This window comes from Indicator indicator, chromosome 6, assembly GCF_027791375.1.
Source record: "Indicator indicator isolate 239-I01 chromosome 6, UM_Iind_1.1, whole genome shotgun sequence".
NCBI classification, from domain to species: domain Eukaryota; kingdom Metazoa; phylum Chordata; class Aves; order Piciformes; family Indicatoridae; genus Indicator; species Indicator indicator.
The window spans coordinates 16,041,713-16,067,413 of NC_072015.1; the positions used below are offsets into that span (position 1 = coordinate 16,041,713).

Here is a 25,701-nt window from a genome sequence, read left to right on the forward strand (position 1 = left end):
AACACAAGAGGTTTCACTTGAACTTAAGGAAAGTCTTCTTTGCTGGGAGAGTGTTGGAACACTGGAGCAGGCTGTTCAGAGAGGTTGTGGAGTCTCCTTTTCTGGAGAGATTCCAAACCTGCCTGGATGTTGCCAACTTGGGTAGCCTTTTGTGGGTGACTGTCATGGGTTGAGTTGAGAATCTCCTGCTGTTATTCATACCATGCTGCAGTCATGGCAGCTTCAAAAACTTAAGTACTGGCTTGAGCAAAGTATTATAGGGCTTGAAATTCAGATGGTGGCATAGGAGGCTTCCAATTCTGGTTGATGCTTTTGGGTTCTGGGATTTTGGGGTGTTGTTTCTTCCGCTGGGATGGTGACAGGACAAGGAGAGATGGGGGAGTAGTTTTCTGGTTTGGGCTTTTGGCTCCCTTGGTTCTGCTTGCTGCTTCTTTGCACTGTGCTTTTTCTGCAAAAAAGGCTAAGGTAATTGTGCATTTTGTATTATGATTACCAGAGTTTGCTCAATAAACTCTTACCTCACTCTTTTTGTCTCAAAGCAGAGGGGTTTTTGTGTGTTGTTTTTCCCTCACTTCTGCATTGGGAAAATGGACAGGTTAACCCACTGGATCAGTTTAACCTGTTGATTTTTGCATTAAATCATCACAGTGACCCTGCTTTAGCAGTAGGGTTGGACTAGATGATTTTCATAGGTCCCATGAACTGTTTTGCAATAGCCACTTTCATTGACATTCTAGCACATTAGAGTGAACAGTGACAGAGCTTTTAGGCTAACATGGCACTCAGTTTATTTCTAAGAAGAATCATTGCAAAAACAAAGGTCATTTTAAAACACACCCCGAAGAAATCCAATTTTAGATTAAAAAAGCAGTGGAGTTTGACCTTTCTGTGTCTTCTGCCATGATTCCTTACTACAGCTTCATATGGTGTTTGTGGTCTTGTTGCTTTATTATTCCCAATACCCTGCCTCTCCTTTCTAGGTATTAAAACTAGCAAAGTTAAGAAGCACAAATTTTATATGTAACTGGTTGACCTATCCTTTGCAGACAGCAAGTGTGTTCCTGGGTAAATCAAAAAGATGAAAAAAAGATAAAGTCAACGATCAGCTTTTTTTTTTTTTTTTTTTTTGTGCCTTGACCCATCGTAAGATTTGCTCCCAAGCTCTTGGGACCAGAGTCCTTTCACATACCAGCATCTGGGATTTGCAGACTGAACACAGATCAAGAGTTTTATCATCACAGGGCCTTCCAGACTCACCTTCTAGACTGGATGGATGATTATTAGTGGATTGCTGAACAATTTAGGGCACAGAGTCTCACTCTGAGCACAAGGATTAGAGCTTCCCATTCAACTTTTCTGCCAACACTAGTAGTACAGAGATACTCAGAATTCTGTTGCAGCAAAAGTTCTCTTTGGAGTAGTGAGGAGAAGCCTACAGCCCAAGTAGCAGAAGGACAAAAGGACATTAGCTGGCTGTCCGGAGAGATTGTGGAATCTCCTTCTCTGGAGAGATTCCAAACCCTGCTGGGCATGATGCTGGGCAACTTTCTCTGGATGACCCGGCTTTAGCAGGGGGGTTGGACTAGATGACTGTGTTCAGTTCTGGGTCCTTTACTACAAGAGGGACAATGAGGTTCTGGGCCTGCTCAGAAAAGAGCAGTGAGGCTGGTGAAGGGCCTGGAGCACATTATCTACAAGGAGCGTCTGAGGGAGCTGGGGTTATTCAGTCTGGAGAAGAGGAGGCTGAGGGGAGACCTCATTGTTCTCTACAACTACCTGAAGGGAGGTTGAAGTAAGGAGAGAGCCAGTCTCTTCTTGGTGTGAAGTGACAGGACTAGAGGAAATGGTTAAAAGCTGTGCCAGGGGAGGTTCAGACAGGATGCTAGGAAATATTTCTTCATAAAGAGGGTTATCAAACATTGGAATGGTCTGGCCAGGGCAGTGGTGGAGTCACCATCCCCAAAGATATTTAAGCAGTGTGTGGATCTGGAGCTTAGGGACATGGTTTAGTATTGACCCTTCAATGCTGGGGTGAAGGTTGGACTGGATGATCTTTGAGGTCTCTTCCAACTGGATGTTTTTTGTGATTCTGTGATCTCCAGAGGTCCCTTCCAACCCCTACCGTTTTGTGAACCCGATTTCTTTTTTCCAAAATCTCCAAAGTAAAATTCATTTCAGTACCCTTTCATGAGCTAGCTGAAGAGAAGCTCTTCCCTTAGGATGCTCAGCATATTTGTTACATTGCTCTCAGTCTTCTAAGATAATGAATCACATATCCCAGGACTTGCCTGCACTTGAAAGTTATCACTGATGAAGGCAAGGCACAAATATAAAGTGCCATTGATGTTTCTTAAGAGCAGCTCAAGGGTTCAGTTAAGCAGGAAAAACTCACTCTGATATTGCAATAACAGCATCCACACAGGGCATTAATAGATGATTGGAAACAACTCAACGAGGAGGCGTGACGTAGGTAGATCAGCCACATGCACTTAAACCTCTCCCAGAGGACTCTAGCTGCCCTTGCCAACAGCAGGAGAGCATTTCAGGCAAGTGCTGTTGATGTTCCTATGGAAGATTTCAATTAATGCTATAGGTAGAATTATGAAAACGTTCTGGTTGGAAGAGACCTTTAGGATCATCATGTCGACACATTAACCCAGCACTGCCGGGCCACCCCCAAGCCATATTCCTCAGCACCACCTCTACAGAGCTTTTCAATCCCTCCAGGGATTAGGACTCCACCACTGCCCTGGGCAACTTGTGCCAGGGCTTGACAACCCTTTTGGGCAAGAAATGTTTCTAATAACTTGAACCTCCTCTAGTGCATCTTGAGGCTGTTTCCTCTTGTCCTATCCCTTGTTACCTGGGAGAAGAGACTGATGCCCACCTCATTCCTATCTCATTTCAGCTTAAAGTCTGCACCATGGTTTGCAGTAGACGGGCAGCAGTTACCTGAAACTGTTTGGATTTTTGGATTAATTGAGCTCTCTTCTTTACTAAGAATAAAGGCTGGTGTGTTCAGCTGCTGAGCAGCCAAGCAAATTAAAAGGTGTTTGTCAAAATGTTCCAGCTGCAAATGAAAGCCCAGAGCTAGATGAGACTTGTCCACAAGTGCCTGTGATTCCTGATGGCATCGCTGTCCACCCAGGTTGTTGTCAGGCAAAAGAGCTATGAAGGAACATTTAGGTTTCGATTGCTCTCTTTTTATCTTTCACTTGTGCAAGTTTTATTGAGTGATACTGCCCTTTGCCTGTAATTGTTCCTGCTTAGTAGAGGTACTTGAGAAGCCAGCTGAGAGAATCTCTCATTGCATAACCTCACACTCAACTGGCAAAGCAGTTCACCTCTCTTGACTTGCATCTACTCCAATTATGCAGCCAAGGGCACCAGGCATTCATTCCTCAAGTGTCCTTCAACAACATACCCTTGGAGAAAAAACAAAACAAAACAAGGACTTTGGCTTTCCTCTATAATTTTCATGCTCTTACCCTAACCCATAAGACTTCTAAAAGGCATAATGACTAGCCTGTTAAGGAAAGGTGCAAGGGAGTTAGGTCCCTGGCCTCTAATTTATATGCAGGAATGGAAAAACACCCTATCCTTGATGTGACTCAAGTGCCTGTGGGAAATACCTCTGGCTTCAGGCCATCTTTGGCCTCTTTTCTCCTTTAAGACCATTACAGGTATCCACAGAGAGGATTATAGAGACTTTCTGGTTAATGCTTAGATGAAAGCAGATGCATCCAGAAGGCAATGCCAGGCTGGGCTATGTACATGTGAGGGACATGGATGTGGCAGTTTTAGGCTGTGCCTTGGAAAATTTTCCACAGGTCTCGAACAGAAAGTGATAGAATGTAAATAAATTATCATTGGATGTAAAAAGAAAAATAATTATAAGTTCTAAATAATCTCATTGGTCTGGTATCTAACATAAAGTTAGCTGTGCACACTCTTTCTCTTCACTTCCTTGCTCTAGCAGATACTAGCTGTTGCTTCTGCTAGCTTGTCCCACCCAGAGCTGTGTCAGCTGGACGTGTGTCTGTGCCTGCCTGGGTGCCAGCTCCTAGCACACAGCACCTGCAAGATATGGGTGGCAAGTGGAAATCTTTCATCAGCAAAAATTTATTTTCTGTAAGGGCACCAGAGCACTGGAGCAGGCTGTCCAGAGATGTGGAGTGTCCTTCTCTGGAGAGATTCCAAACCTGCCTGGATATTGTGATCCAGGGCAACCTGCTGTGGGTGACCCTGCTTTAGCAGGGGGTGGCTGGACTAGATGATCTCCAGACATCCTTTTCAACCACTACCATGCTGGGATTCTGTGAAGTGAAATGCTACAAAGCAAAAAAAAGTCTTTCGACTATTGCAAACGGAAGGCCTTCAGCAACAGGCAAGTACAAAGACTTAAGCACAGTGAAAATTTTGGCTAGCACAAACCCCTCTAAGCCTCATAAAAATTACATAGTAATAGAGACTGGGTGCTTGAGCACATCCTGCATTCTGGGTACACCCTGAGTTTCAAACTATCCCATGTGCTTGGCACACAGCAATGGATAGGAAGCTCTGAGCTTCTGTTTCTGAGTTTCATTGTGTGTATGATCTACCATGGGTGGGGAACATTAAAGAGCTAAAAACACCTAAATCACAAAATCACAGAGTCCCAATGTGGTGGGGGTTGGAAGGGACCTCTGGAGATCATCATAATCCAACCCTCCTGTTAAAGCAGTATCACGCACGGCAGGTTCAAGGATCAAAATGTCCAGGTGGGCTTGAAATCTCTTCAGAGGCAGTCTCTTCCAGTGCTCTGGCACCTTCACAGGAAAGTTTTTCCTTATGTTTATGTAGATTTTTTTGTTTTCTAGTTAAATCCAGAAAGAACAAAGCAGAGCTTAAAAGCTGGATGTCAGTAGTGGCATCAGGTGCAAAAATACAATTTGTGGATTTATTATTACTGAAATTAAATACCATAGTATATGAGTTTGAGCTACCATACTTGTGACAGCCTCAAATGTTGTGTGTTGACAAATAAAAACAGGATGACAGCTCTCTGATTTGTGAAGAAGCAGTACTAGGATCATTGAAGTTCACTTAAAGGATTTTATTCAGTAAGATACAAGGGCAGGAAAGGTTTCAGTGCACAAAGGATAAGTGCTTATAAATGACCAGTAAAAGCATCCACATATCTGCAGCTGCTAGGGCACACTGCTGTGTTATGAAATATAAATGTGGTACATGAAGTAACAAACCCTGTAGCTGGACCATGAGAAACTTGGGTTTGAAGGAGCAAGTGTCAAGAGGACCATTTCCTTTGTGATAGGACCTACCACACTTCAGATACTGCAGACACAGGAGCCTTCTAGCCAGTAGTGAGAAAAAGGTACCACTGGAGACATTCCTTACAAGATAAATATTCATTTAGGATGCCTGGTGAAATGGATCCACCTAATTTCTCTCCTCCACTAACTTTCACAAGAGAACATGCTATCTCCTGGAGTATGTTTTCTCCAGTGTGTCTCTCCAAGGTTGGCCTTTTTGGTGTTCAAGAGCTTTTCAGCCACAAGGCAGTGATCTTTTTGCTATCAAACCAGCTTTCCTTTTCTCTCCCATTTTCCCTCTCTCCTCTTAGTATTTAGGTCGTTTTTGCTAGCAGGATGACATTTTCCCCCCCTTATTGCTAGGTTGGTAGCCTAGTTTCCCAAAGAAAGGAAGCTTATGAAATCACACTGTCTGTGCAAGTGCTAGTCCTAAATAATTTTTGGGCTTGTGAGCTGAGTCTGAGTGAACTTGACAGGGGATGGAAGTCTTGAAGATTTGAGCTGTGGAAGAAAAATCCTGGAAGTGTACCCATTGCAGAAACCCAACTGCATTGCTAGCCATCCCAAAGTCCACATAGGAGACAGTTATTACCACTGAACACCAAAAGAGATATAATTTCACAGATTCAGCACCTCACAAGACAACTTGACTCATATCAGCATGAGCAAAATATTTTTCTTGCCTTATTCTAGAGCTTGTGGTTACAGAGCAGCAAGGGGAGAGCTGAGGAACAACAGGCTGGGGGAGTGAACGTAGAGCTAACTGCTGATCCTTCTCACACAGGGAACTGTCCTGGTCTGAGCTAGAACAGAACTGATTCTGTTCAGTGATTAACTTCTCAGTGATGGCACTTTCTAAGTCCAGGGCATGTTTTCATAGACAGTGGCTGCCTCTAGCCACACTAAGGCTGATGGTTAGAGTAACTGCCAAGGGCTGGGCTACAGAAAGGCTCTTGCTTAGACTTGCTCCTGTGCAGACCAAGGGCACTGCTATGTCTTGTGTCCCATGCTGGGGTGCAGGAAGTCCGCGGTGGCACCTACAGGGAGGAACACACAGAATGGTTGACTCTAAACTGACCAACAAAGGATTCCACCCCATGGACATTATAATCAGGATTAAGATGAGAGATCAGTAGCTTCAGTCCTCTTCTTCAATGGCTGGTGTCTGAGGAAGGCTCTGTGTCTATTGTGCCTTTGATCCCAAACCTTCTTGAATCCAGTTCCAAAATCCAGTTTCTGAATCCAGTGCCTATCTCTGGGACTTCCCCAGTGCCTGCCCCCAGCATCATTGATGATAGGGATGTCATTGCCAACCCAGGGGTTGGGTTGGATATTGGTTTGTATCTCTTTGTATTGAATTCACCTTATCATTATTATTTCCATTCAAGGTGGTTTAGTTTTCCTTCCCAACCCATCAGTGTTTCTCCCTTATTCCCTTTCTCTTCCCTTTGGGAAGGGAGGGGGGTTCATAGAGAGCCTCTGTCATTTGTCTAGTGGCTGGCCCAGCTACTACTCAAGTCTGCTCAACTTCCCTGTGACTCCAGTATCCCCTATTTGCATGATCTAGTTCACACAAAAGCTGGAAACTTCAGACTGTGAACTAATGTGGAGAGAAGCAAATCCTAAATTGCCATGAGCAGGCAGAGCTCTGCTGTGGTTGGTGAAGTTGTCTTAGCATGGGATGTCGTTTCTAAGCACAATGCCCAGCTCATTTTTCTGTGTATTTGTCTGCATTATGGTTGCCAAAGGCAATTGGGTGAGCATGAGTTGGAGCATAAAATAAAGGCCATCAAAACTTGTGCCTAGTGTGTAGAATGGCTCTCATTTACTCTTGCTGGGACATTTCCTTGAAGTCAGCCACCTCTGGACTGCCTGCCTAGTGAGCCTGAAGGAACTCCTCATGTTCCTTGTTAACACCAGCATAGAGAAAACCAAGCTATTCACAGAGGTGGAATTCAAAGAGCAGCTAAAATCACTCAGCTTAGAGCGAAAAAAGCCAACCAAACAAACTCCAGCTGATGTTAAAATGGAGAGTGGGCAGTTGTGCAGCTTTGTGTGTTCAGGGAAATATTGATGTTTTCTTCTTCTGAGGGTTCTAAGTATTGATGTTCCAGATCTCTGATTTGGGTGGAGAGGGGACAAATCACTGGTAGAATCACAGAATCCCACCATAATGGGAGTTGGAAGGGACCTCTGGGCACCATCTAGTCCAGCCCCCCTGCTAAAGCAGGTTCACCCACAGCAGACTACCCAGGATTACAATGTCTAGGTGGTTTTGGAGTCTCTCCAGAGAAGGAGACTCCACAACCCCTCTGGGCAGCCTGCTCCAATCTCTGACACTCCCAAAATAAAGTTTTTCCTCATGTTCAGATGGACCTCCTGGGTTCCAGTTTGTGCCCATTGCCCTTTGTCTTGTTGCTGAACACCACTGAGAAGAGCCTGGCCCCATCCTCTTGTACTCCCACCCTTTAGATACTGCTGAGCATTGAGAAGATCCCCTCTCAGTACATTCTTCTCCAGGTTAAGCAGCCCTGGGTCTCTCAGTCTTTCCTGATCAGAGCGAAACTCCAGTCCCTTCAGCACCTTCATAGCTTCCACTCGACTCTCTTCATCAGTTCTCTGTCCACTGGTGAGGCCACACCTCAAGTATTGTGTTCAGTTTTGGGCCCCTCACTACAAGAAGGACGTTGAAGTTCTGGAGAGTTTACAAAGAAGAGCAACTATGCTAACAAAAGGCCTTGGACACAAGTGTTCTGAGGAATGGCTGATGGAACTGGGGTTGCCTGGTCTTCAAAAGAGGAAGCTGAGGGGAGACCTCATTGCTCTCTACAACTATGTGAAAGGAGGTTGGAGGTGGGAGTCAGTCTCTTCTCACATGCAGCAAGTGACAAGACAAGAGAAAAGTCTTAAGTTGTGCCAGGGGAGGTTCAGTTTGTATATCAGTAAAAAATTCTTCACAGAAAGGGTTATCAAGCATTGGAACAGGCTTCTCAGGGCCTGGTAGAGTCACCATCCCCAGAGGTATTTAAAAAATGCATGGATGTGATGCTTAGGGACATGGTTTAGGGTAATGGCTTAGCAGTAATAGTGGAAGTGTGAGCTCTCAGTGAGCAGTTGGACTTGATGATCTCAAAGGTATCTTCCAGGTTGGATGTTTTCTGTCACCAATAGATCTGCTGATCTATGAAGCATCCTCCACCTATTACTTCTCATTGTCATTTCAATCCAGACTTTTTTCTTCTGATGGAGGCTAGAAGATAAAATAAGACTGTTCTAATTAATAATGCCTACCTCCTTGTGCAGCATTTCTTACCTACCAATGGTCTCCAAGTGTTATTCCTATTAAATAGACAGCAGAAGGAAGGGTGAGTGAGATCAAATGAAATGTCTTGCCAACAGAACAAAACCAAGTCTTGCATCACAGTCCTAATAAAAGGAATGAGGGAGCCTATTGAGCCTCAACAACAACAAAAAAAAAAAGCTTAGGACAATTTTCTGACATATTGGATCCCTCAGTGAGGTGTTGTGAAGCTAGTGCAGCCAATGCTCCAAGCTAATAAAACATGTCCTGGGTTTTTCACCTGACAACATAATTTAGGGATTTTGTGGAAGATGAGAGAGAAATGATGCAGTGGCTTTGAAGGTATTTTCTCTTTGCAAAAGGAACTCAGACCAGAGAGTTGTAAAATTGGATATGCCCCAAAGGAGTGCAGGAAGTGCCCTACCCAGTCAAACTAAAACACATTAAAAGGAGTATAAATATCAAATTAGCAATTTGCTGCAAAACTTCTCTTAAGACACTGTTAGAAGCTCTGACAAAGAAAGACATTGCATTAGAAACTTTATTTGACTCTCAAAGAGGTGCATTTGGAAGGTTAGACTGTACCTAGGTGATCCTGAAGTCAACTTACCGATAGAGTTTGGAGCAAAAGATGATTTAAGGAGGGATAAATCTAATTAAAACAATTCTGTAGTTCTTTTCAATGTCAGGAAAAAAGAGAACGTAAAAAAGATCCCAACAGTCATCATCAGTTTTTGTCTTATGTTTTCTTCCTTCTTCTATTTTTCTCTTTTCTTTTTTTTTTTCAGTTTGGTCAGCTGGAGTTTGGTTTTTTTCTTCCATGCCTTCAGGAGCATCAGTTTGACTATCCAGTGGTTTCCAAAGCATTATAAAAATTGGTAGTATTTAAGTAATAATAAAGGCTGCACTGCCCATTCACTCTTCACTCTGCTGCCTCAAAGCAGAAAAAGGTGCCCTGCAGATTTGATCTTTGATGCTTGAGAGATTTTGTAAGTTTTTTTTTTGCAGTCCTTAATAAATTGATATCCACAGACAAGAAACCTGGAGGTGCAAAGTACGACGTGCACACAAGCACTTCATGTTTTGGTGGAGTGAGCTTGAAGCCTGTATTTTGAGAGCAACCCTGTCAAAGGCAAAGCTGAGCATTCAAAATCCTTACCTAGGCAGAATGCTTGTTGACTTCAGGGGATGCTTTTTCCCAGAGAAGGAATGTGTGAAGGAGGTTAGGATGAGTTAGTTGTCCCCAGCAGCAACGTTGCTTCTCTTGCTGAGACTTCCAGTACATGTGGGCATGGATTTCTGCTGCTCAATACCAGCTCACAGGTGAAGTGATTGTCAGCCTTACCTTTGAACCCAAGCAGACTGCTTCTATCTTGCCTTCATATCAGCTTTAGGAGATAAACAAACACACACACTAAAACAAGCAATAACAACAAAAACCCTGGGGACAGAGGCTGGATTTCTGATAATTTGAATAATTTAAACTGATTTTTGAGTCCTGAAAGACACAGCGTGCCCATCTATTAGCAAACCTTTAGCTCAGGAAGACTTTGAGTAAGGTGTTCCAATGCAGATCCACCATGGAGACTTGAGGACAAAGAAGCAGCCAAACATTCAACAATGACAGTGTTATGTCTCCATCCTTCATCACCTCTAGCTTTTCTTTGACCTGGTGGAACTGGGAAGCAGAAGGTCCTTAGCCCAAAGCAAATGACGAAGTCCCTTGCTGTAGCACCACTGGAAAGGGCCTTGGGTTGAAACTGTCCCTCAGGAGAGGCAGCAGCCAGCTGGAAGTTGATTTGCCCAACAGCACCGTTGATCATCAGCTTCCCATAGCCTACAGCAGCTCTTTAAGGCAGCTAAAATTACATCTGATTTTGTAAAAGGCTTTACAGGCCAAATCACTTTGCCCACCCACAAAAAAAAACAAACCAAACCAAAAAAACCCACACCACTCCTTTGCTCTTGTGATGAAAAATGAAAAGGCTCTGAAAAATAACTTGATTTGTCACCTCCTCCTGTGAGTCCTGCTAGCCACCTTCTGCACCAGTCTCACTCTGCAGCAGCCCATAAGCAGGATCTGCAGTGAAGGAGAAGCTGGAGGAGGAGGAAGGAGGAGGAAGGCAGAGAGGCTTCATGCCTAGAAAGCCGGGACTATTCCTGCTGCCCACCCTGCAGGCATCACCTCTGCATCAGGAGTGAGTAATAGAGGGAGAATCAGGCTCTCTGGATTTAACAAGCTCACTTCAATTTCAGTGAGGCCCTCAGGCACTGCTGTGGTGCACCTAATAGCACTAATTATTAATGAATCATCCCTGATGAATAGGAAAGCTGAGATGGGCTCTATCTCCTTGGCTTGTCAGCCATTCACAAGGACCACTGGATTTCACTGGGCAGGGAAGCAACTGCACAGATTTAAACTGGGCTCAGGGAAGGAAGAGGGCTGGGACAGTCACCAGCACATTTGTCCCTGGATCGTGCCAGGGACCAACAGCATCTCACTGCTTCTTTTCAGATGTAGATGTGGCCATTGGAAAATCCTGCAAGAAATGGGCCCTGCATTTTATTTTAACACCATTCCTCCCTGCTTTCTCCATAAGGACCAACCAGTGAGTCCCCACAGACTGATTCTCCTCAGTTCTGTGTGTCTTGGCTCAAGATTTTGCTCCTAGCACAGGTTTGCTCCCTCTCCCTGTTACAGGCTTTGAATGGGAGAAGATGGGAAACAGACATTTTTTGGGTTTTGGTTTTTTACCCATTAAAAGCAAAATAATACCTCCTCTACCGAAGTGCTGACACAGTCTCACTGCATCAGAGGGCAGCCCAAGGAGAAAGCAAGGCTGTGAGAAGGTGGAGGCTGGAAGAGAGCAGCCCATTGCCAAGCTCAGGATCATCCAGAGCTCATGGGGGAAGGACTGAAGGATAGAAGGGGACAGCTTTCTGCAGCCCTCAGGAACTGCGGGGCTGTGATTGCTCAGTCAGAGCCAGGGACAGGAATTAGGGCAGACAGAATTGCAGTGGCTGCAAACCTCCCTGGTTATGCAGCCGGCTAGAAAGGCACTGGCTTGTCTTTTGTTGTAGCTGTGGGGTTTTTCCCTGTTGATCTGCACTTATGCTTTTTTTTTTCTTGCCTTCTGTCTGTGTATTTTTTTGTCTAAGCAGATGATAATTTTACTGTGGCTACTGTCAACATTTAAATGCTTTTCTGTTGCATTTTTTAATCTCTCCCGCTCATCAGCTCACATTTGCTGTGAGCAATGGGAGTAAAGGGGTGTTCAGAGGTTTGAACCTCCCCAGCAGCTGCTGCTTTGGGGTAGTGGGACCAGTCCAGCAGTGGGACCACCTCAGCTTCCCACTGCACAGCTCTCCTGACAGCCCTTACAAATCCAACTGAGCATGCTCAGTCTCGCTTTGGGACTTCGGGGAGAGCTCATGTTCCCTTGGCCACAAACCAAAGCAAGAGAGAGCAACCATCCCCGAGTTAAAACAAAAATTGACCATTGCACTCAGACTTCAGAAATACTCCTTGAAAAGGGGCAGAAAGGGAAACACAACCAACGCCTTGTGCATTGAAGGGCTCTTATAAAATGAAGAGGGGGAAGGGGAGGAAAGCAGGGCTGGTTCCTTGTGTTCCCTCCAAAATTACCAAGCTGCCTGTTGACCGAGTGAAGCTGAGCTGGGATTTGCTGCCATACTTGTCTCCTGTGTGGGAAATTCCGGGGGTGCAATGCAAGTTTTTGAGCAGCATCTTTGCACCCCGGGAATGGGCACCCGACAGTTAGGAGCCTGAAAGGCGAGACACCCCGGGGAGGTGTCCGTGGGAAGAAAGGGGCTCAAACACGGCCGCCAGCATCACCGAGCCCCGTCTCGACCTGCACGGTTGTTTTTCCTCTGTTTGCCACCGTTTTATCATTCGCCTCAGCGGAGGGCTAATTGGGGACTGTGCTAATTACGGAGCGATTATCCATTAGTAATTCAACCTCAAGCCAAGATAACTCGAGCCCACTAATGAGCTGGAAATCGCCCCCTTATTAGAGACCTTCGGCTTTCTTCCAAGCGGTGAGGAAAAGATGGGACGCTCCTCCGAGGGACAGGCACCGTTCAGCAGCCGGGAAGCTGGAGGGATGCCGGCAGCGGGTGCGATCGGTGCCCGGGCATCCCGGGGTGAAGCGGGATGCCTGATGCTATGGTCGGTTCCCGGGGCCCAGGCGATGGAAACATCAAGCTACGGAGCCCCTCGAATCTCAGCGAGAGCTTTTTCTCCCCTTTTATCTCGGCAGCTGGCATTTCGTGCTAGAGGAAACCATCACAGCAGCTCCTGACCTAATGAATACAGAGATGTGCACCAAAAAAATCAATTTAGGTCTGGATCCTCTGTGGGGAGGGAAAAATAACCCAAACCACTTAAACAAAGCTCTGCTCTCCAGGGTTTTCCTTTTTTCTTCGGTGGTTGTGGGGATTGAGTCTAGAGGGAAGGCAAAGGGAAACGCAATGCGAGCGGACCTGTGCGTGCCCGAGCAAGGCTGAGCTCTGGGAAAAAAAAAAAAAAAAAAAAAAACAAAAACACAAACCAAAAAATGCCCTCAACACAGGCATAATGTATTTTATAATTATAAAATCAACATTGCTTCCAGTGGTAAAGGCGCTGGCTCAAATTTCTGAGCGCGTTCTTTTCTGGGATTCAATCCGTCTGGGAAATGCAGATTGCCTTGCGACCTGCTGTTTGATTTATGAACTGTTCGGTTTACCATTGCTTACCCATTGCATTTTGGACCTTGGGAAGGAAGCGGAGCAGGGAGAGGGGGAGAAGTGACAAGACAGAGGGAAGGAGAAGGACCCTGCCACCCTACGTATCGCCAAAAGAGAGCCCTGTACAGAAAGCGGCTCCTCACTGGAACAAATCACCTCGAAGCAATTCTTGGCCCCTGCTTCCTACCTATCACCCGCTTCCCCACTCACCCCCCAGTCGCCATCTGGGGTCTCTCCTTATAAGTAAAAAAGGATGTGTTTATTCTTTTGGTGTGTATTTCTTTATAAAGGCACCAGGCGCCTATAAATAGGCGAGGGAAGAGCAGCTCCTGCCGCCGAATCAATACCACACACACACCCCCCAAACCCCCCCCCCCCGCCCCTTCCCCTTGCTCCTTCGACTGAGCTGCCTTATTAATTATGAAAGAGCTTCTCTAAGACCCAGCTCTGCAGCATCCTCCTTAATGGTGGTTGCTGCCTTTCTTCCCAACTCCGCACCCCGCTCTGCTCCCGGCAACTGGGAAACGGGGGTGATGCGATTGAAGGGTTCGGGAGGAGGAAAAGGCGGGTCGGAGGGTTTAGTCCTTGTTTTTAAGGCAGCAATGAAAAAGAAAGGAAGGCTGCGACTAAGCAATTGAGGCGCCTTGTCCTTGTGTGAACTGCAAATGCCGTTCATCAAGGGATGGGCTCGGATTTCATTTTCCTTGTCTTAGAAGCCCTTTTGTTTGCAAGAGATATTACGTAAAAAGGACAACACCCTCATTTCAAACAATAATTTTTATTTTATACTTCTGTCTATACTTTGTAGCAAATATTTTTTGTTTAGTTGTTTGTGGGTGGGTTTTGTTAGTTTATTTGTTGTGGTTTGTGGTTTTGGTTTTTTGTTTGTTTGCTTGTTTCTAAATTGACTTTATAATAAACTTTTCTTAAAATTACATTTTTCACATTTTTATTCCCTTCTACAATCAAGGCTTTTTAATTTTTTTTTTTTAATTTTCAAATTCGGTTTTGCTGTTGTTCGCCGGTTGTTTCTCTTTTAGGTTTACATTTTAAGCCCCCTTTTTGTGATCTCTACGATTGGATATTCAGGTATTTAACTGGCATGTGTAACATCTAAAACAAAGAGGAGGAAAAAATTAAAGGCAGTGAACTCGGAAAGATGCCTTCAAACAGCAAGTACAGGTAAATTCTCAGACATCTGTTAGCAGCATTTCTTCATTCCTCCAGCCACTTAGACTATACCTTTCATCCATTCCTTCCTTCCAATCCTTCCTTCCTTCCTTCCTTCCTTCCTTCCTTCCTTCCTTCCTTCCTTCCTTCCTTCCTTCCTTCCTTCCTTCCTTCCTTCCTTCCTTCCATCCTTCCTTCCTTCCTTCCTTCCTTCCTTCCTTCCTTCCTTCCTTCCTTCCTTCCTTCCTTCCTTCCTTCCTTCCTTCCTTCCTTCCTTCCTTCCTTCCTTCCTTCCTTCCTTCCTTCCTTCCTTCCTTCCTTCCTTCCTTCCTTCTTTCTTTCCTTCTTTCCTTCTTTCCTTCCTCCCATCCTCCCTCCCTTCCTATCCTTCCTCCCTTCCTTCCTTCCTTCTTCCCCTTTCTCTCTCTCTTTTTTTTCCCCTTGAGGAAAAACGCTCTTTAATTTTTTTTATTTTTTTACATATATATATTTTTGTTGCAGTGGAATGACCAAAAAACAAGTGACTGTGGAGGAAAGATGAGATATTGTGAATTATTCACCAGATGCTTCATATGTGGACATCTCCCTTGGATTCATCCAGTGCCTTTTTTGGGGGGTTATTTTAGGATGCATTTTTATTCTCACCTTGCACTCTGCCACAATTTTAGGAGAGCCCGTGGCTCGCCGGGATGTACTCCGGCAGATTCCAGCTTTAGGTGGCCCAGAGCCATTCCTGAGATTGCTTTTGCACGATGAGGGCTCGAGTTTGTTGGTTTATTATTATTGTTCTCTTTTTTCCTTCTTTTTTTTTTCTTTTTTTTTTCTTTTTTTTTTTTCTTTTTTTTTTTGTTCAAAGCAATAGTAAAGCTGAGGTCCGATTTGGGCTGCGTGCTGCTGCCTAGTTTGGTAACATTTGGCAAATAAAACACAAAATAAGAAAAAAGGGAGAACGCTTCCACAGTCCTACATGGGTGTTTCACCATCATCAGCCACCACCATCATCACCATCATCATCATCAACCACAGAAAAAGCACAACGTCCCCAAAGCAACGGATGGACAACTTCCTCTATAGATCCAGCACATGGAGAGGGGTGTGGGTGTGCTCGCTTCCCCCCCTCCCCCAGCCTAAAAAGGCAGCCAGGTCACTAGGGCAGCCCAAAGAGCGGCCAGCAGCAGGGGCAACGCTGGCGGGAGAAGGGACGGTGCAGCGCCGCTGCCCCCTCCGCACAGTTCAAATAAGCTGCCTTGGAAATCGAGGTTTTTTGATTCCCGTCTCAGTTTCTCCCAGAGGTCTTTCGCTCCTTCCTGGCAATCGGTGAGCGCTGAGAGAGTGCAGGAGTGGAAATCATCCCAGTACCTGTAGGAGGGGAGAGCAAGTGGCATCAAAACAGGCACACACCCATCTTTTTGTGGGGGGAAGGGGGTGGTATCCCGCCTCTCCCGAACCCCCGACGACAGAGCTGAGCCTCAAAGGGGAGCTGGCACCTGGTGGGGAGTAGCCGCTGCCTTCCCCGCCCTAAAACCCTGCCCTCTCCTTCACCCGAAGACACTGTTTCTGGGAGGGATGCCCACCCCCGAGACACGAGTTTGGGAAGGGATGCCTACCCACTAGACGCCGTTTCCCTGGCTGCCCCACAGGCCGCCCCGGGCACCATCTGTGCTGGGTACCGGCCTTCCCGGTAGCTCCTGTGGAGGGGGGATGTTGTTGGCTGTTATTTTAGGGTCTCCCTTCCCCAGTTCCGCCTTTGGAGCCAGGCTGGCGTGGGGTGGGATGGTGCAGAAATCGCTTTGCTGGGTTTCTGCTGAAGATGGTCTTTGTCTGATGCAGGAGGAGGTCTTGCACCCTTCGGCTGGCAAACGCCATCCTAGGAGACCACGGGCTTGTCCCGAGGGCTGTCACTGGTGGGAGCGGGCAAATGAGGGTGGGGAAGTCATTGCTTTTCCCAGGCGTATCCCGTATCCTCGAGGATCCCGGTGTTAGGATCCCTCCCCGGGGTGGAGGAGTAGGAGGAGGAAGAGAAGAAGAAGGAGGAGGAGGAAGAGGAGGAGTAGAAGGAGAAAGGAGCATCTTCCCCACTTGGCAGCTCTGCACCGGCCGGCAGATCCTTGAGGATCCATGCCCAGGGGTCTAAAGGCAGCGAATGGTTTCTTCTTCCCCGGGATAATTTCCAAAACGTTTTTGCTTTTAACATTTATTCCTTTCTTCCATGGGACTGGACCGAGATTTGCCACCGAGGCAGGGCCCGTCCTGCTGCCCCAACCGCGAGGGATGAGAGGACCGTTTCTGGGTCATCGAAAATCACCCCAAATCGGCCTTCTACTCTCTATTTCCCTGTTGCCTCATGGCAGGCGCCTGTAAAGCAGGATCTCGCTTTTCCTTTTTTAAAATAGTCCTATAGCCTCTAATTTATGAGCACTCTAAGCTGGTTGTAGACTCCCAATGTTTGCTACATTTGTAATAAATAATGAGATAGTGAGGAGCCAAAGCCTGAGAGTGTGCCTCTCCTGCAGTATTTCTGTTGTAATTGCATCTCCCAAAGGAAAATTAAATCTTTCCCCAGCTCCTTTCCATGCACATCCTGGCAGAGGCAAAGGCAACCGGGTGGTGGGGAGAAAAGTCTTGCTGGGAAAAGAGGTTCTTTCCGCAAGTCAGGACCACCTCTGGTCTAGCACTCCAGGACCAAAGGTCATCATATTGGGATGCTGCTGCCCTTTGGTATATTCATGTATGACACAAGGAAAATCACAACTCAGCATTTACAGCAAGGCGCCAACCTTTCGAGGTGCTTGGCTCAGAAATTTATAGGTAGAAAGAGAAAAAAGGAGGGCTACAGGGTCTCTTATTTCTTTTTCTTCTTTTGTTGTTCTCTTTCTCCTTTCCTTTCCTTTCCTTTCCTTTCCTTTCCTTTCCTTTCCTTTCCTTTCCTTTCCTTTCCTTTCCTTTCCTTTCCTTTCCTTTCCTTTCCTTTCCTTTCCTTTCCTTTCCTTTCCTTTCCTTTCCTTTCCTTTCCTTTCCTTTCCTTTCCTTTCCTTTCCTTTCCCTTTCCCTTTCCCTTTCCCTTTCCCTTTCCCTTTCCCTTTCCCTTTCCCTTTCCCTTTCCCTTTTTCCCTTTCCCTTTTTCTCTTTCCCTTTCCCTTTCCCTTTCCCTTTCCCTTTTTCCCTTTCCCTTTCCCTTTTATTTTCTGATTTTCGTGGAACCCAATCAGAAAACAACTTTGTCATCCATATTTATGTCTAAGGACTTTATCTCATTTCTAAATACAATTTTATCTAATTTGTTTTGGGTATTTTTTGTTTGTGTTTTTTGTTTGGTTGGTTGTTTGTGGGGTTTTGTTGTTTGTTTTCTGTGGGGTTTTTTGTTTGTTTGTTTGGGTTTGGGTTTTTTTTTTGGCAGAGAGAATTTGTATCAGAAAGCAGCAAAACAGCAACGGGAAGATGAGAGAATATCCTGTGCAGCCGGATTTTTGTTATGGTGGTGTTTTTGGTGTTGTTTTTTGGTGTTGGTGTTTTGTTTGGCGGTTGTGTTTTTGGGGTTGGTTTTTTGGGGGGCTATTTTGCTGCTGGTGGTTTTGGTGGTGGTTTTTCTTTGGTTGGGGGTTGGTTGGTTTGTTTATTTCCCCCAAACGTATCGCAAATGCACATTTCTGCCTCTTTTTGAGTCCCTACTAGGGATGTGAGACCCCGAAGTGGAGCAGGCAAGGCCGGGGCAGTCACATCAGCTTTTTCTTTTTTAGGGCTCCACCAGTTTCAGAAAGCAACTGGGAAGGGCAGGAGCAGAAGCCAATTTTGCAAGGCGAGCTCTTTTTCTCCCTTTATTATTATTTTCTCCATTGCTGCTTTCCTTATTATTTCCCTTTATTTTTGTATCTTTCCCCTCCTCCACTCTGTGCCAGGACCTGGGGGAAACTGGGAGGAAATGGGCTTTGCTGGAGGACCCGAGCAACTCAGAGAAGGAAAGATGCCACTGGGCGATTAACATTTCAACTGGGCTCTCTTCTTTTTTATTACATTTAATTTTGCCAGGAATAGCCTTCCCAGCGCCTGCTGCCTCCAGCCGCAGGGAGCCGCCTGTCCCTGGGCTGAGGGAGCCTGTCCCGGACTTGTCTCTGCCTCGGAGCCTGGGGACCGGGTTTGAAAGCAGGTATGAGGAAAGGGATGAGAATCCCCATACAGCCAGTGTCACCATCGTAGTGCAAAGCAGGAGAAAGGAAAAAATACAAAGGACGAGCTAACGGAGTGAAAAAAAAAAAAAAAGGAAGAGAAAAAAATTCCAAACACTCCATTTGAAGGAGGGAAAAATTTAAAAAGACATTGAAAAACGTCCCTCCAGGCTTCACTGTTTCCCAAACCCGCCATGTGCTTGGACGAAATACGACCCCAAAGTTCCAAACCCCTAGCTACTTGTGTTGCATCCCTTCCCACCTCCACCATCCAACCTCATCCCCACCACCTTCCATTGCCACCCCCTTGCCCCGTTCTATCCCCCCATCCCTTCGCAGCCCCCGAAGGAGAGTGGAAAGACCTACGAGCAGATCGTTTGGAGGTTTCTCTTGTCGTCCAGGTCCTGGGGGTAGCTGGCCATGTTATCACCCAGCCGCAGCAAACACTCCGAGAAGTCCCTAAAGACGGCATCGCACCGCCCGGCCGCTCTCACCGCCTGCACCAGGTACGCTGAGGGATGGGGGGGTAGGGGCACAGGTCAGCACCACTGGACCCCCACCCCGGATCCCCTCCCTCATCTCACCCATTCCCTCCCCACCATTGCTGTCCAGGAAGCAGCGATCTAGGGGCAAGAGGAGAGGGAGGGAACAGAGCCAGGGTCACCAGCGGGGGCTTTTCGCCCTTGGCTGTTTTAGCACCGGAGTCCCTGGTGATTAAACGGAGCTGATTTTAAAATTTATTTTATTTTTTAAATCTTTGTTTTGTTTTGTTTGGATGTGGGGTTTTTTGTTGCTGTTTTTTTGTTTGTCTGGGGTTTTTTTGTTGTTTGATTTGGTTTGTGGGGTTTTGTGGGTTTTTTGGGGGTTTGTTTTGGTTTGGGTTTTGTTTGTTTGTTTCCGAGGGATGAGAATGAGGGAGGGCAGGTGAAGATGTGCTGTCTGCTTCTCCCAGGATTTGTTCCTTTGTTAGAAATTTTTTCTTGAAAGCGGCGGTTGCATTCCTCTATGCAATCAACCACAGACCCCTCTCCTCGTCACCCAGGTCGCTTAATTAACACCGCGCAAAACGCAGAGGGACAAAGAAATTAGTAATAAGAACAATAACTATTATTATTTTTTTTTAAATCACTAGAAAAAGCAGCGATAAAGACACGTAAAAAGTGCTCCTCAAAGCCGCGCACGCAGCAGCGGGTAGGGACAAGGATGATTCTGTCCCTCTCATCCTTCGCGATTGCTCTAGGAAAAGACACCCGGTTAAAAGCGATAGTAACAACTCCCGAAACATCGCCTGCAAACGGGCAAAGAAAATGAATTACGGCGTGTCTGAGATGGTTCCTCCCCGATGGCCGCGGCTGCCGAGCCGTTCTCCGCGGAGGGATGCGGATGCTGTTGCACGATGCGGCTGGAAGAAGTCGGACCACTGCCCGTATCCCGCAACCGTATCCCACAGCTTGGGGTACCCGGGGAGGTGGGAAGGTGCTTATTGAGGATGCTGGCCCCAAACTGCTCCTTCTGCCAGTAATGGGGGTTGGGGACACTGGAATGTCCCTATTTCTAGGCTCGACCCCAGCCAGGTTGTCGCTGCGGCTAGCGGAGGAGGGAAGGAGTTGTTGCTCTTCCCTTTTGGAGAAGCCCCCGGCTATCCACATCGCCAAGGGGAGGGTTGTTGGGGTGGGGGTCCTGACATTGTGCCATTAAGGCATGGATGTGGCAAGGATTTGTGTATGTTTTCTTGCCAGGCACCGGTTCCAAGCTAAATGGCTGACTTCAAAGAGACTGTTTCGACGCAGATCCCCCCCTCGCCGTTTGATTCATCGCTACCATGACTTGGTGGCCACTCCCCTCTACACACACACCATCAGCAGCCGTCACATCAACCCCCCAGCAGGCTCCAGACATTGGTTACGGTAGGGAGAAAAAAAAAAAAAAAAGAAGGAAAAAAAAAGAAATAAAAAAGCCAGGCAAACAAATAGAGAAGAACCGAAGATCATCCCGAGGGGAAAACCATGTCCTATAAAACCTGCGCCAGCCCACTCCAGCAGCTACAGCGGGAAAGGGGAGGGGGAAGATGCCACTAATTTCTCCAAAAACAGGATGGAATGCGCTAAAAAATCAGGGCCCTGCACCGGGCAGGATATGGAGTGTGATGGAGGATCAGTTTGGGGACCGGCGGGGCTCAGAGTATGTCCTCCCTTCCGAAGGACATCTTCCTCCGCACAAGGCATCCCAAAGACACTAAAACCTCATCAATAATAATAAAATCCCCCAGAGCGGACAGACGAAGGCTCTGCACGTTTAAACTACAGCGGGATTTATCTTGAATGAGGTCGTTTGTACTTCGCCGTGGCCCCTACCTTCCCCCGCTCCCTGACCCCTCCTTTTCAATACAGGAGCGTGCAGCAATTTGCAATGCAGCAGGACCGCAGGAGCCATCTATACCGGATCGTGCCTCCTTCGGAAATGCGCTCCTCGTCCTTTCTTTCCTCCTTCCCTTTAGCTGTGCCTGGTCCATCCCTCCTGTCTCTGGGCACTTACCGCGGAGACTCAGTCCCTGAGGATCCCCCTCTTCAACCCCATCACCTCCCAAAATGTCAGGGATTTCAGACATCTCTAAAGCCCTTTGCCCAAATTTATACATAAATAGATAAATTACAAATGCAAACAATTAAACAGATTTTTTCCTTTTCTTTCTTTCTTTCTCCCCCCCCCTTTTTTTTAAACGTAGACATTTTGGGAACGAGACGAGCATCCATTTCACACGAGCCGTTACCGGGAACGGGGCAAAAGCAAACGGTTCTTTGCAAACCTCACACGGACAACCAAAAGCGGATTTCAGGACGGAGGGAAATGGGAAGAAAGGTTACCCGAAGGAGGAGAGAGGAACAAAACCCGCCACGAGCATCAAATCCGTCCTCTTCCAGGGCACCGCAAAGCCACCGCACTGTAACGATCTCCGCGGTGTGCAGAGATATTTGGGGGGGAACTTCCCAGATTACTGCTCATGCTCACAGCAGCCCGGGGACAGCGATTCCCAGACATCCGAACTACCTTTTGACATTGCACCGTGAATAAAACCTTCCCTCGGCTGAATCAAAGAAACATAAATGAGAGCAAAAATCCTTCTCTTCCAAGTGAACTAATAAAACATAAATTGAAAGGACTGAAATGAATGATAACATCCAAATAATGCTTTTCTTGTTCTCTCTCTGACAGAAAATGGCCTTCCGAAGAGTTCAGCCTCATTTAAAACGGAATCGTAACACGGATAAAGTGGGTTTGCATCCTATACCCACATTTTCCAGAGGTCAACATTTCACCGCGGTTATCCCTTATTCATTTCTTTGCTCGATGAGGAAATGTCGAAGGCATTTTGCCTCTTTATTTCCTCCTTGTCTTGTTCTCCCCGCTCTTTTTGCCTTCTTTCTTCTGTTCCTTATTCTCCCCCATCTCCCCCCCGCCCTCCTTTTTTTTGTCTCCCCCCTTTCCCCTCGTGGGGTTTTTTTTTTTTTTTTTTTTTTTTTTTTTTGTACCCACAAAACGCTGCAGAGATTGTCTGGAGAGGAGAGTGACCGAGCAAAAGGAGCTCTAAATAACAACACCGGGCATTTCCCTCCTCCCTCCCCTACTGTAGCCGAATTCCTTTGTAGGCAAATATTTTTCAAAGGTCTCTTCACACCTGACAATCTGGCTAATAAAAGTCGCGCTTTAACTGCCCTCTCCTTGAAGCCCAGGTTTGGATCATGACCGGGAACACAAATATCCAATATATAACTTTAAAAAATTTGCCTGGACAGGACCAAAGCGATCATTAACTTGGCGGATGTGTCTGTAACTCAAAACAATTCTCAACAAAGAACTATTGAATAAAATGAACCCGTGTCAAACCAGTAAAAAAGAACCAGGGAGAGAAAAAAACCGCTAAAATATTAAACAAAACCAGCAAAGAGCACACATAACCATACACTGGTGTGGAGGGAAATTATCTATTTAAAGTATTTTAAAAAGAAATATATATAATATAAATATGTGGGGTTTGGGTTTGTTGTGGTTTTTTTTTTTTTTTCAAAGTCTGCTCAGTTTTTAACAGCGATTCTCCCAGTACAAAATTAATGTCCAGACAGCGGGACTCTGCGATTTTCTGACAATTTTTTATTTGTTTAATAATTAATTTTGTTCTGTGGATTTTTTTTCTTTTTTCTTTTTTTAAGGTTCGTGATGGCTTTTGTTTTAGGCTGCTACACCAAAAGGAAAGCTTCCAAGTTCTCAAAGGGAGACCTTGGCTCTTGCCCATGATTTTCTGCATAAAAAAACTTTCCAGTTCCATCTTTCACAAGCCATTTTGTGCCGGTTTCTAGTTCTCTGTCCCTCGGGAAGGGGAGGGGGTGGGGGGTATTTCTGAGTACTGGAGTCCCCAAATTATCGGTGGAAAGGAATGAAGAGGGTATCAGAAAAGCAGATACAAATTATCTTGGGGATGGAGAGAACAGGAGGGGGGAAAAAAGAGGAAGAATAAGAGAGGGGGGCGGGGGGGGGGGGGGAAGGAGGGAGAATAAGGTGAGAGAGGGGAAAAAAAAGAAGTATGAACGAGCACACACTGATTTAGGACAACGAACAACAAAAGTGATTGAAAACGAATAAAAAATTCCACTCCCTTTCCTGCGGACTTCCCTTGCCTTGAAGTATCGCTAAGACGCCAACCGGGAAGAAGGCAGAAGGACCAAGGAGAGGGGAACTGGAGGGTCCCTCCACCGGTCCCCAGCGCAGGTCATTTCACCGTTCCGCTCCTGCATGCACCAGCCTTTGGGCTTTGACGCTGCCCAACTTGATAGGGAATTTGGCAGTCCACTTACCTATCTGTACAGCCAGGACCAGCGAAATATATCTGCCGTTCAACTTAAGTCCCATCCTACATTTAGTAAAACCATTTGCGGCTGCAGATCTTTAAATAGTTACTTGGGAGAACGTGGGGGAAAGCTGAAAAATAGGCATTGCCAACAAGTTCCGAGCAGCGGAGGACTTTGCAGACGAGAGGGGGGGAAGACGAGAGGAGAAGGAGAGCAGAAGAGAGAGGCAGAGGGAGAGGGCGAGGACGACTAACTGGGAATGGTTCGCTCCATTAGGAGGGGGCGGGGGAAGAGCAGCCTCACGCCCACTATCAGCCCTGACGCGAGGGGATGACACCGACTGGGCTTTTCTCCCCCCACTCCCCCCCCCCCCCTTTTTTTTTTTTTTTTTAGTTTTATTTAAATATGCACCTTGGAAGAGAAACGCCATTTATAGGAACCACAGCCTGGATTTATCCTCTCTCCCCGTGTCTCCCCTCGCCTCATTAATCACTAAGAAAATCCCCCCCCCTCCCTGCCCCGCCTGGTCTCGGCAGCCGGGACCATCCCTCTGGGGCGGGAGGGATGCGGGGGCGTGGGGGGGAACACACACAGGCACACACACGCAGATGGAAGAGCCAACTCCCCCCCACCCCCGGGGGTGGGGATAGCACAGCAGAACATCCATCCTCACTCGATACACACATCCCGCCCGCCCCCGGGGCCGCCCCATCGGGGCTGGTTAGTTCGGCCCCCGCGCTGCGGAGTGGGGAGGAGGAAAGGGAGGTACGATGAGGGGGTCCCTTCCCCCTGCCTGCCCCTCCCCCACCATGACGTCACCCCAAAGATGATGTGCTGGGGGGGGAAAGTTGGTCTCTCCCAGCCCTGGAGCTGATTTATGCTGGTAGCAGCATTCCGACTGTGGGACTGCAGAAGGATGTCGTGGAGAAATGGGTCATGGATGAGGAGGCAGCCCTTGGAGAGCTCCAGTGGGGCTAGCCACTGGTTGGGGGAAGTCACTGTACCACATCCTCTGGGGACAAACTGCAGGTGGAAGAGATGGTGCTGGCAGAGGCTACAGGGTGCTCCTGCAGCGTGACCCTCTTCAAGGCCATCTCCTCCAGCAGTGTGAGAAGAACCTAAAGGTGTCAGTGTGGTCTTCTCCTGGGGCAAAGTGCCAGCCCAAATCCCATTCTACAGCCTTTCCCCTGGGTTCTTCCACTGCAAAGTTATTCCTGCCCTTCACCAGTCAGCTGTAGCATTTCCAGAAGCCAAACGTGGTCTGGTTGGAGGGAGAAGTACTGCTGATGGTTGCTCCCCTTGCTCCCATGTTCCCCCCTCCACAGTGCCACTGTGCTGGTGGTGCTGTGGAGGCCTGAACAAGCTGGGCTACCAGTTAGTTCCTCTCTTTTAAACCTACCCAAGACAATCCTCAGACCTCAATGACAGAGGGACTGCAGCTGCCAGGCTGGATACCCATGATTCCCTTGGGCTGCAAATGCCTGAAGCACACCAGACAAGGACAGGGATTGTGTGGGGTTAAGTGATTCAGTGCAACTGGAAGTAAGGAAACTGGAGGGCAAGATAAAAATCTTCCTTGCTGTTGCCTCTTTAGGTCTACCTGATGTGTGTAGTGGCAGCCTTCATCCTCTTAAAGCCCTCATGAATCCCCAGCCTCTGTTTCTTCAACTGGAAAGCAGGTATAAAGTTGGGTAACTGTGCTAGCAGTCAGTTGGGGTCTGCCAGTAAAATACCTCTCTCTCTCCTCTTCACTTTCCCACTTACTCCTTTTTGTTCCACCTTTTCTTTTCTATTTATAGATCTCTACTTATGGATGGTGAGCTGAATTAGAGAAGAGAGATGTCTGAAAACTAACCTGAGGAATCATTTTTGTGGGAAGAGACCTTTAATATCATCAAGACCAACCTTAACCAACCACTACCAGGTCACCACTAAACCATGTCCCTCAGCACCACATCTACATGTCTTAAATGTGGTCCTTTTCCCAGAGGGGTAGGTTGGATAGTCTAAAAGATCTTATATGCCTCACATTTGGTGCATTATCAGCATAAAAACAGAAGAAAATGAAAGGAGTGTGGGTTGAGGTACATGGATATAAACACTGAACCTACCAGCTCTTGGCAGCTTGGCCACTTGTGGCTGCATTTGCTGTGAAGAAGGAC

The 25,701-nt window shown here is 46.7% G+C and overlaps 1 protein-coding gene across 1 annotated transcript; it reads right to left on the reverse strand.

Annotated features, from left to right (window-relative positions):
* Window positions 1–15,659: 15,659 nt before the first annotated feature.
* NRN1 (neuritin 1) lies at window positions 15,660–23,600 on the reverse strand. The gene is made up of 3 exons (XM_054381899.1): window positions 23,546–23,600; window positions 19,062–19,206; window positions 15,660–15,891 (listed from the first exon to the last, which is right to left on the reverse strand). The coding sequence occupies exons 1-3, from the start codon at window positions 23,598–23,600 to the stop codon at window positions 15,660–15,662; spliced, it is 432 nt and encodes a 143-aa protein (XP_054237874.1).
* Window positions 23,601–25,701: the final 2,101 nt, after the last annotated feature.

Coding starts and splice junctions, on each gene's coding strand:
- NRN1 (XM_054381899.1), bottom strand. CDS start 23,600: ATGGGACTTAAGTTGAACGGCAGATATATTTCGCTGGTCCTGGCTGTA. Junction 19,207..23,545: donor GGTCCTGGCTGTACAGATAG/GTAAGTGGACTG, acceptor CCCATCCCTCAG/CGTACCTGGTGCAGGCGGTG. Junction 15,892..19,061: donor AACCTCCAAACGATCTGCTC/GTAGGTCTTTCC, acceptor CCCCTCCTACAG/GTACTGGGATGATTTCCACT.